Below are 13,614 nucleotides of genomic sequence, written 5' to 3' on the forward strand. Positions count from 1 at the left end.
AAATGATGCATCATTGAATATGTCAGGCTGAATTAGAAAGCAGGCTCATCACATTAAGCTCAGGCTCTGAGCTGGCAGTTCCTATGTTCTAGTGTCACTTGATCCTGGCTGTCATACCCCTATCCCCACCTCAGCAGCCATGGGAAATCTCTTTGGGCAGCATACAGATAATACACACAGTAATGAAGTAGCTTGAGGGAATGGGTTATTGGCAAAAGGAAGCATAGACTGACACCTTTCTATTGTATTAAGTTGCCTTAAGAGTGTTATGTCTAAATATATTACTTATGTACTTCTTTGCGTACACAGTTTTTGACTGTATCTATTCATCCATTGATGGCTTACGTGGGTTATGGTTAATAAACATATAAGGAAAAGTAGATCAGTTAGTTTTTTCCCCATCTGCTCCAATGTTTTTTCTATTTTCCTCTCTCTTCCCATCTCCCAGTTCCATTATTTTACCATAGAGTGGGGAGAGGGGCAGGAATCTATGCTGACATGGGTTTCCTTTAATAAAAAATATTAAAAATATTAAATTTTAATAACAAAGAATAAAGGAATTGCTGATTGGAGGAAGGGAAGGTTTTGTCAACCAATAACAAAAATATCTACAGTGACTTTCTTTATTTTTTGCCTTTCTGTGTATTTGCATTTTGCAATAAGAATAAGTGCTTGGCTTTAGCAGCAATCTAGCAGTAGTTTGGAAGAAAATGTTAATATTGGGAGCTCTGAGCCTGCAAACACGTCTATACAGATGGGCCCCTGTGCCAGCACAGAACTGCAGGGCAGGAGTCCATCCATGTGGATTTGATAGCAGGATTGGGGCCTTAATGTGCAGTTCCGAGTACTGTACGTAGATACAATTTTCTTTAATAAAAAAAAAAAAAAAAGTAGCAGTTATGCTAGACCTTTGGTGTTCAAAACATTAATTAATCATCACAATGACCCTGTTAATTAGTAAGTATTAAATCTCAATTTTTCAAATGGGGAAACTGAGGCAGAAAGGTTAAATAACTTGACTAAGGCCAAAGAGGGAATCATTGCCAGAGTGGGGATTAGAACTCAAGGGTACCTGACTTTCAGTGCTCTGCCCAAACCTAACAATACCTTGCCTCCAAATATAAGGGATTTCTACATCTGTTTTTCCTACTGTTCAGTCTTTCTATTGCATATATTAATGTATAAAATTGTGAGGGACGAGGGGCTTAAATGAATTTGTGTTCGTGAAAAGGGCAGGATTAAATCCATGGGGACTAAAGATAACACAAGAGTGCCAGTTAGTGCCTGTTGAATTGGTGGTTTATGTGATGCACACAATTGTCCACTAAGAACTGGACTGAGACCACCAAACAATCATCAGATGGGAACTATCAGACAGCCCTGATCTAGATCAGATTCATTTCTAGAGGCAAAAATCAGCCTAGAGGCAAAAACTAATTCATGTCACTGAACAATCCGGTCTCCCCATAAAATGTACGTTGCCCTGGATTAACTCAGCTGTAGGTGAGATTTTTTGAATATTAGCTGAGTGTACTGATCTGGAAGTTGCAATGAGATCGCTTTTAATGCTGAAACTATTTTGTTCTCCTAACGCCTTGCTTTTGTTCCTTCTGTTGCCAGGTCCCTGTACTAAGGCCCATGGATCTAATGGTGGAGGCCACTCCCCGAAGAGTATTTGCCAATGCGCACACATATCACATCAACTCCATATCTGTAAACAGTGACTATGAAACCTACATGTCAGCTGACGACCTGAGGATAAACTTATGGAACTTTGAAATAACCAATCAAAGTTTTAGTATCCTTTGATTCATAAATCCGGCTGGAGTTATTGTCCAATCAGGAGAGGTTCTTGTAGAACCCAGACGTTAGACGAATGAGCTCATCTGAACCTTGAGTTTACATCTTTTGGAGGATTTCTTTTTCATTGTCTACAAATCCTTCTTATATTTGAATTAGGTTTTCTCTTATTTAACCATTAGACAAATATCTTGTTATTTGTGCATGATTGTGTATACACAGTCAGTCAGATGCTGAGTTCCTTATGCAGGTTTTATTCATTCCTTATTCAGGCAAAATTTCCAATGAAGCCCATGGAAGTTTTGCCTAAGGAAGGATTGAATAAGAACTGAGCGAGGTCTTCAGGATTTAGCCCATTCTGATTTGCTTTACAACAGGATGTTAATAATAATAATAATTTTAATTCTGTTTTTATTACTGCAGATTACCCCATTCAGTTACCCTACGTCGGTAGGTTTTTTTTCATACAGAGATTAAAGTGTAAAGCAGGACCACAACAAACTGTTCATGAACAGTTAAATGGAATACACGTATCTTGCAATGTATCACGAGCGTTGCTAGACTTGTAGTCTGAGACTCCTCCAAGGAGAGAGAATTCCAAAGGCAGCCTCGTTCCTTGCTTCTGTGGGAATTCTATCCACGTATAAACTGAGCGAGGACCTCCAGGCTTGGCCCTATACAATATGTGCATCCAAGGTTTGTCTGTATTTCACACTAGTGTAGGGTCAGTCTGGTTCTCTGGCTTAGACATGACATGAAAGCAGCTGCTGTTGTTTTTCTGATGTGAATTTAGTACTGGTGAAAAGGGTGAACCTACTTGACCTCTGTAGGGGACCCTGAAAGTACAATGGCATTTCCCTCATGGGGAGAGGGAAGGGGCCACAAAGATACAGAGGACAATTAAGGGGGAGAAAGTAAACAAAGGGGGTAAGGCCAGGAGTGGGGACAGAAATGCTGAACACTGAGCAGAGAGCCCCAGAGTAAAAAGGGGTGGCCTATCTGATAACTATCTGATATGTGGGGGAGAGGAGAGAGGGGAGCTCACCAAAGCAATGGAAGGCCGACCCCTCAGGTGAGGTCAGAGCCACAACCCAGGCGTCATCAGATCACAAGGGAAAACAAATGAAAAGCAGGGACGGGGGTCCAGGTCACAGGGTCAAAGCAAGGGATCCAGAAAGGGACACCAAGCAGAGAACCCTGGACAATGTCCACTCCTCAGAGAGGGTTGACAGCTTTGTCTACTGGCAGGAAAGCAGTAGTGCCAGCTTCTCTCACTCGGTGACCTGTGCTAGTATGCATCAGCTCTAGTGGTAAGAGAAGATAATGCAGCTTCTTTATTGATACACCCATCTGGTCCCACATGTGTGAGTGGGTGCAGAGTTTACTCAGGCCAGGTCTACACTACAAACTTACGTTGGTATACCTATGTTGCTTCTAGGTGTGAAAAATGCGCACCCCTGAGTGAAAGAGTTATACTGACCTAACATCTGGTGTAGATAGTGCTGTGGTGATGGGAGGGCCTCTTCTGTCAACTTAGCCACTGCCTCTTGCAGAGGTGGATTAACTAGGCTGACAGGAGAAGTTCTTCCGTGGGTGTAGTGCCATCTTCAGTGAAGCACTACAGCTGTGCCACTGCAGCTTTTTAAGTATAGCCCTGCCCTAAGTGTTGGGAGGCCATTATTGGTTTTCAATGTCTGTAAAGTGCTCTGAGATCCTCAGATAAAAGGTGCTACCTAAATACCAGCTATTATTGGTGCTGTGTTATGGTTATAATTCGTGTGTGTCAGTCTGGACAGTGTGTAAATGTAAGTGCCAAGACCTCCTTTTTCTTTTTATTTCTGTTGCTCTTGCTGTGGATGCAAAATGTTACCATAGCAGCTGGCACTGAGAAGGTCTCAATCTCTCTCCTCTTTTTTTTTTTTTTGTTAACCACTATGCTGTTTTGTCTGATTCCAAGAGCCATAAGATTGAACACCGCTCAGCTGGGCATCATTACAAGCTGCTGCTTTCCAGTTTGGGTGACATGTTGAATTTTGCCTGCAGGGTGTAAGTGGGGGAGGGGAGTTTCCTAAGGTGATTTAGAAGACAGATGCCTTGGGGGAAATAAGGAGAGGAAATATTAATAGTGTAGTTTTCATTATAAACTGTAGTGTGTGACAGGTTGCCAGTTGCAGACATACAAATGAGACCGTGCCAGTCACCCCTATAACAGCCACATCAGAAATAATAACAACAGGGATGATGATAATCACTGATACTTGTATAGTGCTTTCCACTGAGAAATCCCCAGAGCACACAGCAAACTTTACCAGCTGGGGATCATTTTGGCAATCACTGAAATTCAGCCACTCTGGGGTGGAAAGTGCTTGTGTTTGAACTGCTTGCGGCAACTGTATATTATGGTTTAGAACAGAAAGTGCCAAGTGCCATATTCAGACGAAACTACAGAGAATTCAGATGGACAGAATGTAGTTGTCCCAGCCAAATTTAGCCAAGATACCAGTGCTGATCCTCTACTGTTCCTAAAGTGCCAGGAGAATTTTAATTGACACAACTCACCAGGAACTCAGTGGTACATCTCATTCAAACAAGGTATCTCCAGCAGCAAATTGCTCCTTAGCACCATGCTGGGGTATTGGTACAGTCCTGACCAAGAGAAAAGAGTGCCCCTTGATGTATCACCACTAATAATTCTTGCAGCCACCCGAGTTCTCCTTGGCATTCTGCTTAGCTTAATAAGTCTGACTGGATCCCAGTCTATAGGGTTATGGCTCTATCATAGAAGCAGCAGTTCAGACCAGCAAGGGGAAGGTTAGTCATATCCAGAGATCATTGCTTCTGTTCACAGCTGTGAAGAGCCAAAGAAATTTGGATAACGCAGGTGGCTGTTTGGTTGGCAGTGTGGATGCCTTGCTCTCTTCTCTACCATTATCCCATCTTTCTTGTTGCAGTTGATCTGTTAATTCTCTTAACTACCCACAGGTCTCTGATCCATCCAGAAGAAGTTCCCTGGGAAATTTGCGGGCAGGACTTTAGCAGGAGACTTGTTGTTCTGTGCTGAATTCCCATACATTCTGCCAGGGGGATTGCATTCACTGATCTGTGCTGAACTGGCATTTCATAAGTGAAGCAGTCCTTCTGAGATGTCAGTGAGTCATTAGTACAACATGGCAGCATGTGACACATCCCATCCCCTGAAAGCGGCTTCCTAGAATTCTTCCTGATCACAGTGCTTTGGATGCTACAAATCCTTATTTCTGAAGTCAGCTCCAGGGGCAGTGCTTAGTCATGGAGCTGACACTCCAAGAAGGGTGGAGAAGAGCAGTTACAATGATTCTTTATTTAGGAAAAAAGTATAAATTTTTGCAGTTGGGTTTTTTCATTTTATTGTTTGGTTTTGGTGATAGGGATACCCCACTCAGATATATGAGCATGCCTGGGGTTTTCCCTTCCCATTCTTGAACGCTAATTGAAAGCTGGTAAGACGGTCTTAAGGATCCCACATTTATTCATTCCACAATGTTTTTTTTCCTGGTGAACGCGCCGTCCTCTAATTTCATATAGTCTTTAGCGCACAGATCACTGATATCTTTTGAAACCTATCTTTGAAGGGCACTTGTAGTCAAGAAAGTGGCTTTGTAAAAATGATGCTGTGGGCTCTATATATCCTGGGCATGCCTGATACTTGAGCTCTGGAAAATGAGTAGAGTTTTCCTTTAATATCCTTCGTCCTTCTTGGGCCTTTAGGGCAGGGAGGTGCGTTCTTTCATGGCTTCACAGACTATTGAGCAAAACTCCATTGGACACCTAGCAAGTGATACTCATGACCACCTCTCCAAGCCCAAAGCACCTCATCTATAAGGCCTCCTTGAGAGGCACTGGCCAAAGCAAAAGACTCCTCAGAAACTCAGGCCTCCCACACTGAGGATAGCCTGCTTAGCTGTGGTCATCCACTCTGAGGGCTGGTCCACACTAACCCCCCACTTCGAACTAAGATACGCAACTTCAGCTACGTTATTCACGTAGCTGAAGTCGAACTATCTTAGTTCGAACTTACCGCGGGTCCACACGCGGCAGGCAGGCTCCCCCGTCGACTCCGCGTACTCCTCTCGCGGAGCAGGAGTACCGGCGTCGACGGCAAGCACTTCCGGGATCGATTTATCGCGTCTAGACAAGACGCGATAAATCGATCCCAGAAGATCGATTGCTTACCGCCGGACCCGGAGATAAGTATAGACGTACCCTGAGAAAGAAATGGAGATAAAGCCGTTGCCTTTGGAACAAGATTTCTATCACCATCTGGGAAAACTATGCAGAGGTTTCATGAAGAAGAGAGGTGGTGGGAATAATCTTACAGGTTACAGCAAGGAGTCATGTGGTGAGATGAGACAAACCAGCAGCACTTTTGGATTGGGTGAATAAAGATTTTGGGGTTTTACTCCTAAAGAAAGGAAAAGATAATAATTTAGTAAATTGTAGGGTTGGTTGGGAAATTATTATTTTCCCCTGTATTTTCCCCTCAATAAAATCAAAAAGTTTTAGTTTTCATCAAAATATTTCAGGTTTTCACTGGAAAACAAAAAATTTCCAGATTTCAGTTCTTCTACCTCCCTCTCCACCCAAATGTCAATGAAAACAGATTTTTCACAACAACTTCCATTTAATCAAACAGTCATTATTGTGTGAGAAAATAATGTCAATGGGCGACTAGTAGATTATGGAGTGCTATTGACATCTCCTTGTTTCCTCAGTTTGCAATCATGCATTACTGTCGTGGAGTCTGCACAGTCTTGGAACTGGCTTTTAAACTGCTTTTATTTTTATCTTTTACATAACTCATGGGGTTGGCTTTTTACTTGTCTAAAGTTAGCCCCCTAGAGCAGTGGTTCTCAACCTTCCTGGGATCAGGATCCATTTGTAAACTTTGATGGCCTGTTGCAACCTAGAGCTATCCCCAGACCCAATGCCTCCCCTGCAGGAGTCCATAAGTTACACCCCAGGTTGGAACGCCCTGAGCAAGGAGCTCAACCCAACCAGACCCCTGCCCCCAAACCCTGTGATGCGTTCTGGCAACCCAGTATTGGGTTTTCCATTTGATCTGGAGCAATCTGAGAGCTTTGTTGGGTATGCTAGGCCCCTCATTCCATTACACTACTCTGCAAAGTTTAGTTTGCCAGCAGATTTCCAGGGCCAAACTCTTCTCTCAGTTACTGACACAACCCCATTGACTTCAATTGGGCCCTCAGCATTTTAAATTAGATTTTAACGCTGCGGGCCTCTCAATAACAATTGTTTTTGGAGCTGCTCCAACAACTGCTAGTCTCAAAACTCAGTCGCTGTATATTCTTAAAAAAACAGAGAAATTGTTTAGTTAGTTTAAAAAAGCAGACTTAGTGATTCACCATGTCCCATTCCACAAAGTACAGTGCAGTTTAATAAGGTCTAAAAATCCCTGGAGATAACAGCATGCACAGGATTAACAAGCTAGCTTTTCACCACTAGAGACCTAAGCTCAAATCCTACTTAAGCCATAAGTGAAAATGAGTTTGGAAGGGGGTATGTGTGTCTCATTCCAGTTCTGATTTTGTGTACATCACAAAGCCACTGTGCAATTTGACATGATTCGAAGGCACTGCTTAGCAGGGACCAGGGCTGTAATAGCAAGGGTTGTTGAAGATCAGAATTGAAGGATTTTGGCAAAGCTGCGAGAGGGTTTAGAAATATGATAATACAGACACTTCCTGACTTATGCAAGCATTCCGTTCCGGAACGCCTTGCGTAACCCAAAGTTTGCATAAGTCGGAAATGTATCTCTGACCATTACGCGCAAAAAATAATAATAAATAAAACCTCCTATTTCTAGCTTACGGAACTTTTTCCGTAAACTCGGATTTGCGTCCATTGGGTTTACGTAACTCGGGGAGCATCTGTACCATGTATTTCTATATCACTTTTCATCTTGGACTATCGTGGTGCTTCACAAGCGTTAAGAAATCTAACCTCACTGCAGTCAGTGAGGACGCTAAGTATGTGCAATCCAGGGTATAGGGCACTGGCTGGTGTTATAGTTTCAGTTCTGCCACTGAACTGCAGCATGACCATGTGCAAGTCAGTTTGCCTCTCTCTGTCTCAGCTGCCCCATCTGTACAGTGGAAATACTAATATTTGCATTCATATAAAGCATTTTGTACATGAAAAGTAGTTGACAAAGAGCAAAGTATTCTGATTTCACAGAGGAGGAGACTGAGTCACGGAGAGAGAAGGTGACATCCCCATTCTATTGAAACGCAAATAATAGTAACACAGGAAATCTGTAGCTGAGCTGAGATTTCTCTTGATTCCTAGTTTGTACTTTAACCTCATAACCATCCTTCATTCCAAGAGTCTAACAGCAGAAGTATTACAGATTAGTACTGAAGGGCATTGGCAGAGCTGAGGATGGATGGCAGAGTACCTGACTGATATATACCTGGTTATAGCCAGTGCTGTTGGCCCTTCCTGTCTCTGAGCACTACATTCACCCATTTTTTTCCCCAAAGGGAAAAATGTCCTCTCTTGAAACCCTCCCACCCACCATGCTGCACTGAGGAAAGGACTTTTCTTACAGTCAGGTTTTCATGCAATCCCCACAGGCCTGTGAAGTTCACATCTGTTTTTTTTATTTTTCCCCCTCTCCCTCTCTCTGGAAATTGCTGTTAACAGCAGGACCTTAATTTGCTTTCCATGGGGTGATGAAAGTAATGGTGCAATCCCCCTCTCCCCCTGCACAGTCAGTAAATTGTCCCATGCTGGGTATTTTGATTGGACTGTGAAATCTAAAGCTGCTTGCCACCAGTGACCACTAAGTCAGTGTCAGGGCCGGATTGATAGAGACAATCATCAAAGGCTCATCTGTACCACTAGGAGGCTCTTTGTGATTGACGTGGTTCCTTTCTGACTCCCTCCATCTGGTGTGTCTGACTACAAATATTTCAAGCTCAACTTGAATGTCAGGATGATTTAATTTTAGTCCAGGATTTTACTGAGTCTAAACTTGCAGAACCTTCTTGAGATGAAAAATCTTCCTGTTACAGCAATCGTTTTCTGTTCGTCATGTTTTGTTTTTCTTGCATTGTTGCATCAATTGGGGTTATTTTCTTTTTCTAGCAACTGTAATAAGAGCTGTTTATTCTGCCCCATGACAAATTTGCCAAAGTCGAATCTTGCAGTTTTTTTGAACAAAGAGGGCACTACAGTGTGTGTTACAAGCAGCTACAGTCTCTAGGTAAATAGATAATGTAACAAAAGATGGGATTTCTCTTTAGTGCATTAGTTTCTTTCAGTCTGCGTGTTCACATTGACCTCATTTGAATGGTGAGAAGTGAAGAGCAATGTCAGTTAAAGCCAGATTCACGCTAAAGACAGTTAACATAAGCTGAGATTTTTAAAGGAGTCGAAGGGAGTGAGATGTCTAACTTGCATTGAATGCAAAGGGATTTGGGCATCTAACTCCTTTAGGCTATTTTGAAAATCCAGACATTAGTTCTTGATCTGTTTTATTCCCAGTAACAGCATGTGTCTCTTGAGAACAGTTCTTTTGGGAAGCAGTATCTCACTACATTCTGAATATGTGTAAGAGGAGTGGGAATGTATGTACTGGTATTCTTGATCCCTTATTGTTATGTAATTTATACACACCATCAAGGGTACATAGTGCTAAAATGTTTTGGGCAAATATTGTCCTGGCCCTAAACAGCTTAAATTCTAAGGCCATGAGCAGGTACAATATGTGGTACAATACAGTACAGAACAAACATATGCTAAAAGAAAATTTTTGCCAAGTGGTAAAGAAATAAGGAAGTAACTGTAGTGATCAAAGCAGCCAAGGTACTACTTGCCTGGCTGAATCTGCTTAGAGAGAGGGAATATGTTTTACTGGTTAGATCAATATTGTAGACTAGTGGCTCTCAACCTTTCCAGATTACTGTACCCCTTTCAGGACTCTGATTTGTCTTGAGTTTCCCCCAAGTTTCACCTCACTTAAAAACTACTTGCTTACAAAATCAGACATAAAAATACAAAAGTGTCATAGCACACTATTACTGAAAAATTGCATTTCAGTGTATAGTATATAGAGCAGTATAAACATGTCATTGTCTGTATGAAATTTTAGTTTGTACTGACTCCACTAGTGCTTTTTATGTAGCCTGTTGTAAAAAGGCAAATATCTAGATGAGTTGATGTACCCTTCGGAAAACCTCTGTGTACCCCCAGGGGTGTGCGTACCCCTGGTTGAGAACCACTGCTGTAGACAGATTACTGTAGACCTGGCACTCACTGTGAGGCCTTATGCAAGTCACTTTGCTTCTGATCCTCAGTTTTCCCATCTGTAAAATGGATAATGATGCCATTGAGATCCTCAGATGATGACGTGCATATTAGCATAGCGCCCAAGTGCTGCTTATTTACATATGATCTAACATGGAACTACAGCCATTCAGAAATACAGAGAAAGAGAACAGAAAATCCCTTCTAGAGCTAGAATACAAGGCTTTGCTGAGAGTTCCTGGTGCAGAACTTTATCACTCAGGATTAAAACATCAGAGATTTGAACCCTGTCTTCATACTCACTGTCAAAAACAAAGTGCCCCAGTTAAACAATGCATAATAAAGAAAGCCAGAAGTGATTAATAACCACCGGGGCTGCATGTTGACAGCACTGGCTCCTGCTGTTCGTTTTTCCTTGACTTGCCTGTTTCAGATATCGTAGATATAAAGCCAGCCAACATGGAGGAGCTAACGGAGGTGATCACTGCGGCAGAATTCCATCCACACCACTGCAACACCTTTGTGTACAGTAGCAGCAAAGGGACAATAAGGCTATGTGACATGCGGGCATCTGCCCTTTGTGACAGACACTCCAAATGTGAGTACTTCCAGCACTTCACCAAGGTTGGGGCATAGGGATGTTGTGATGGGGGGGGGGGGAAGAGAGTAAATAAAGGAAGGAGAACTCTGATTATAGGATCTCATTTCTACCAGACCTAGGGCTCAGTGGCGTCAGGTCACTAAATGCCAGCTAAAAAAGCCAAAAAAACCCAATGAAAGAAATAAAAAATTTGGTTAAATGCGAATGGAACGGTTTTGAATCAGGCTCAAAATTCAGTCTCCGATCCAACCTTCAAACTCCCCGAAGTTCTGGAGAGTTTGCATCTGAGGGGTCTGTTTCAGCCTGCTATAAAACTAGGAGCCATTTGAAAATTCAGATTCCAGTCTGGGTGTTCAGAAACGGGCTTCAGGTCAGGTCGCTTCTCACTGTGGTATTTCCCAACACTGCTTTTCATGGGGTAAAGTGAAGAATGATCATTTCATTGAGTCTTTCTGGCCTTTGTAGAGAAGTGGTGAGGTCATATACTTCCCTCAGTACTGATGCCTTTGTTTTTGCTGTGGTTGATATGAAATGAATGCCCAAACCAGAGGGAACAAAATCCCCATCTTTCTCTAGTCCTGCACTATTTTGCTCCAGCATCATGTGTATCTTTGGCAGCTCTGCAAGCAAGAAGGCCCTCTCGCTGAAACCCAGCACTGCAGACTTTGGGAGTAGTGAGGGAACAGATGGTAGGCCGTGAAAAATTATTTGTGCTGCTTTGACAGTACAGCATCAGATTTATTGCATTGAGGCCCTAGGGTGCAATGTTTATCAATCCCATATATCTGGGAACATAGAAATTGCTATACTGGTTCAGATGAGAGCTGGACAAAAAAAAATTGGCCAAATCTTTTTCCAGCACAAAACGCAGATTTGGCAACATTGAAACGTTTTGTTAATTGATGACCATTTCACTGAATTTTTCTTTTAGGGAAAAGTACCAAAAAAATAGTTTAACAAAAAAATTCAGATTGAAATTACTTTTTATTTATATTTTGTTTTGTTTCTAAAAATTCAGTGGCATTTAAAAGTGGTCAGAATCCAAACAAAACATTTTGATTTTATCAAAACAAAATGTTAGTCCAACCCAAAATGATTTTTTTTTTTTAGATTTTTTGAAACTGCCAATTAACCAAAAATCTGTTACTCATCCTGATCTAGTTCAGACCTCTTGTCCAATGAGGCCAGTATGCTGTCTCAGAAGGTGGTGCAAAACAACAAGAAAAACAAACCCTGTAGTGGACAATTTGGAATAAGCAGATCACATGGGAAATTTGTTCCTAACCCTTCCCCCCCTTCCCGTCAAGTTAATGGTTGGTTATGCCCTGGAACGTGAGAGTTTATACAAACAAAAGGAAGTATTTCTTCACACAACGCACAGTCAACCTGTGGAACTCTTTGCCAGAGGATGTTGTGAAGGCCAAGACTATAACAGGGTTCAAAAAAGAACTAGATAAATTAATGGAGGATAGGTTCATCAATGACTATTAGCCAAAATGGTGTCCCTAGCCTCTGTTTGCCAGAAGCTGGGAATGAGCAACAGGGAATGGATCATTTGATGATTTCCTGTTCAATTCATTCCTCTGAAGCACCTGGCATTGGCCACTGTTGGAAGACAGGATACTGGGCTAGATGGACCTTTGGTCTGACCCAGTATGGCCATTCTTATGTTCTTATATCCCATCTTTTTCTCTAACCTCAGATTTCAGGGGCCACATTTCACCTCAGCAGAGCTGGTGGAATTATTAATTGCTAATAATGTATCCACCTAATTGATGCTGGTTCTCTATTCACCGTTTATTTACAAACTAGTTGTTACTGTGATGTGCAAGAGGTCAGACTAGGTGGTCATGATGGTCCCTTCTGGCCTTAGTCTAGGAATTTGTTCGTTATTAACTATTGTCCAGTGAGTAGTTTGTGTGAGCGAATAGTTTGTTGATCGGTACACATATTGTTATTGTTATTTGTATTGTGGTAGTGTCTTAGGGGACAGGGCCCTACTGTGCCAGGCGCTGTACAAACATATAGCAAATACAGTCCCTGCCTAAAGGAGTTTACATTTAAGAGAAGAGTTAGCACAATAGATTCAGGGTTGGTTATTCATATGATTGGTCACCTGACTCCCATGATGTTGTTTTTCTTCCTGGATTGGATGCCCTACATTTTATTCTCTACAAATGTTTATAATCTGTCGATATTGCTATTGTGCAAACAATAGGAGCTTTTCAAAATGGCCAGGGGAGAATTTCTGGTGGAAGGACACAAAATATATATCTGGCTAGTATTCACTTACCACCAATAATTCCACAATTAAAAACTTGCTGACTGGGATGTTTTGTGGAGATGGAAATATAAGGGGCGGAGATGGAAATATAAGGGGTCATGAAGACTACCAAAGCAAATCGGTGTGTTTTATCCACAAGAATTTTCACAAATATGTTTTTGCGGTTTTCACACCGCTCCAAACGTATATTATAGACGCATACTATGTACTATAGACCCATAACGCTGATATGGTGTAGCATCTCTTTTTTATTAATAAGTTTAGAGATATTTCAAAGGATGAGCATCCTCTCCTAGCATCCTCAAAAGGACTAGACTGGAAGTTGTAAGTGCACATATCTTCTTTCAGTAGATTTAATATGCAAGGGTATTTGTTCATTCTATTGCTCAAATCATAATATCTGCCAATATCCTACCCAGTTGCTGGTGATTAAAATTCATCACCTTTTAGAGCACCTTGGATTTATATATTGGGCCTTTTGAATTCACATATCCCAAAGGCTATTCTAACATCTGTGGGTGCAACACTTTTAAAGGGTTATTTATCTAAAAACAAGTGTGTTGTGGTTTATTGTTATTGGAAGATAACGTAAAGCAGGTTAATATTGTACTGTAATTCTTAG

General features: G+C 41.7%; 1 protein-coding gene across 1 annotated transcript in view; it reads left to right on the forward strand.

The window, feature by feature from the left end:
• Positions 1–13,614, forward strand: part of PPP2R2B (protein phosphatase 2 regulatory subunit Bbeta) — a 155,228-nt gene that overhangs the window by 124,004 nt on the left and 17,610 nt on the right. Inside the window, exons 5-6 of the mRNA XM_024199381.2 lie at positions 1,621–1,798; positions 10,541–10,705. Coding sequence (XP_024055149.1) covers positions 1,621–1,798; positions 10,541–10,705 — 343 coding nt within the window. The remainder of the gene's footprint in view (positions 1–1,620; positions 1,799–10,540; positions 10,706–13,614) is intronic.

The sequence above is a fragment of the Terrapene carolina genome, unplaced genomic scaffold (genome assembly GCF_002925995.2).
Source record: "Terrapene carolina triunguis isolate 2854851 unplaced genomic scaffold, T_m_triunguis-2.0 Scaffold629, whole genome shotgun sequence".
NCBI lineage: Eukaryota > Metazoa > Chordata > Testudines > Emydidae > Terrapene > Terrapene triunguis.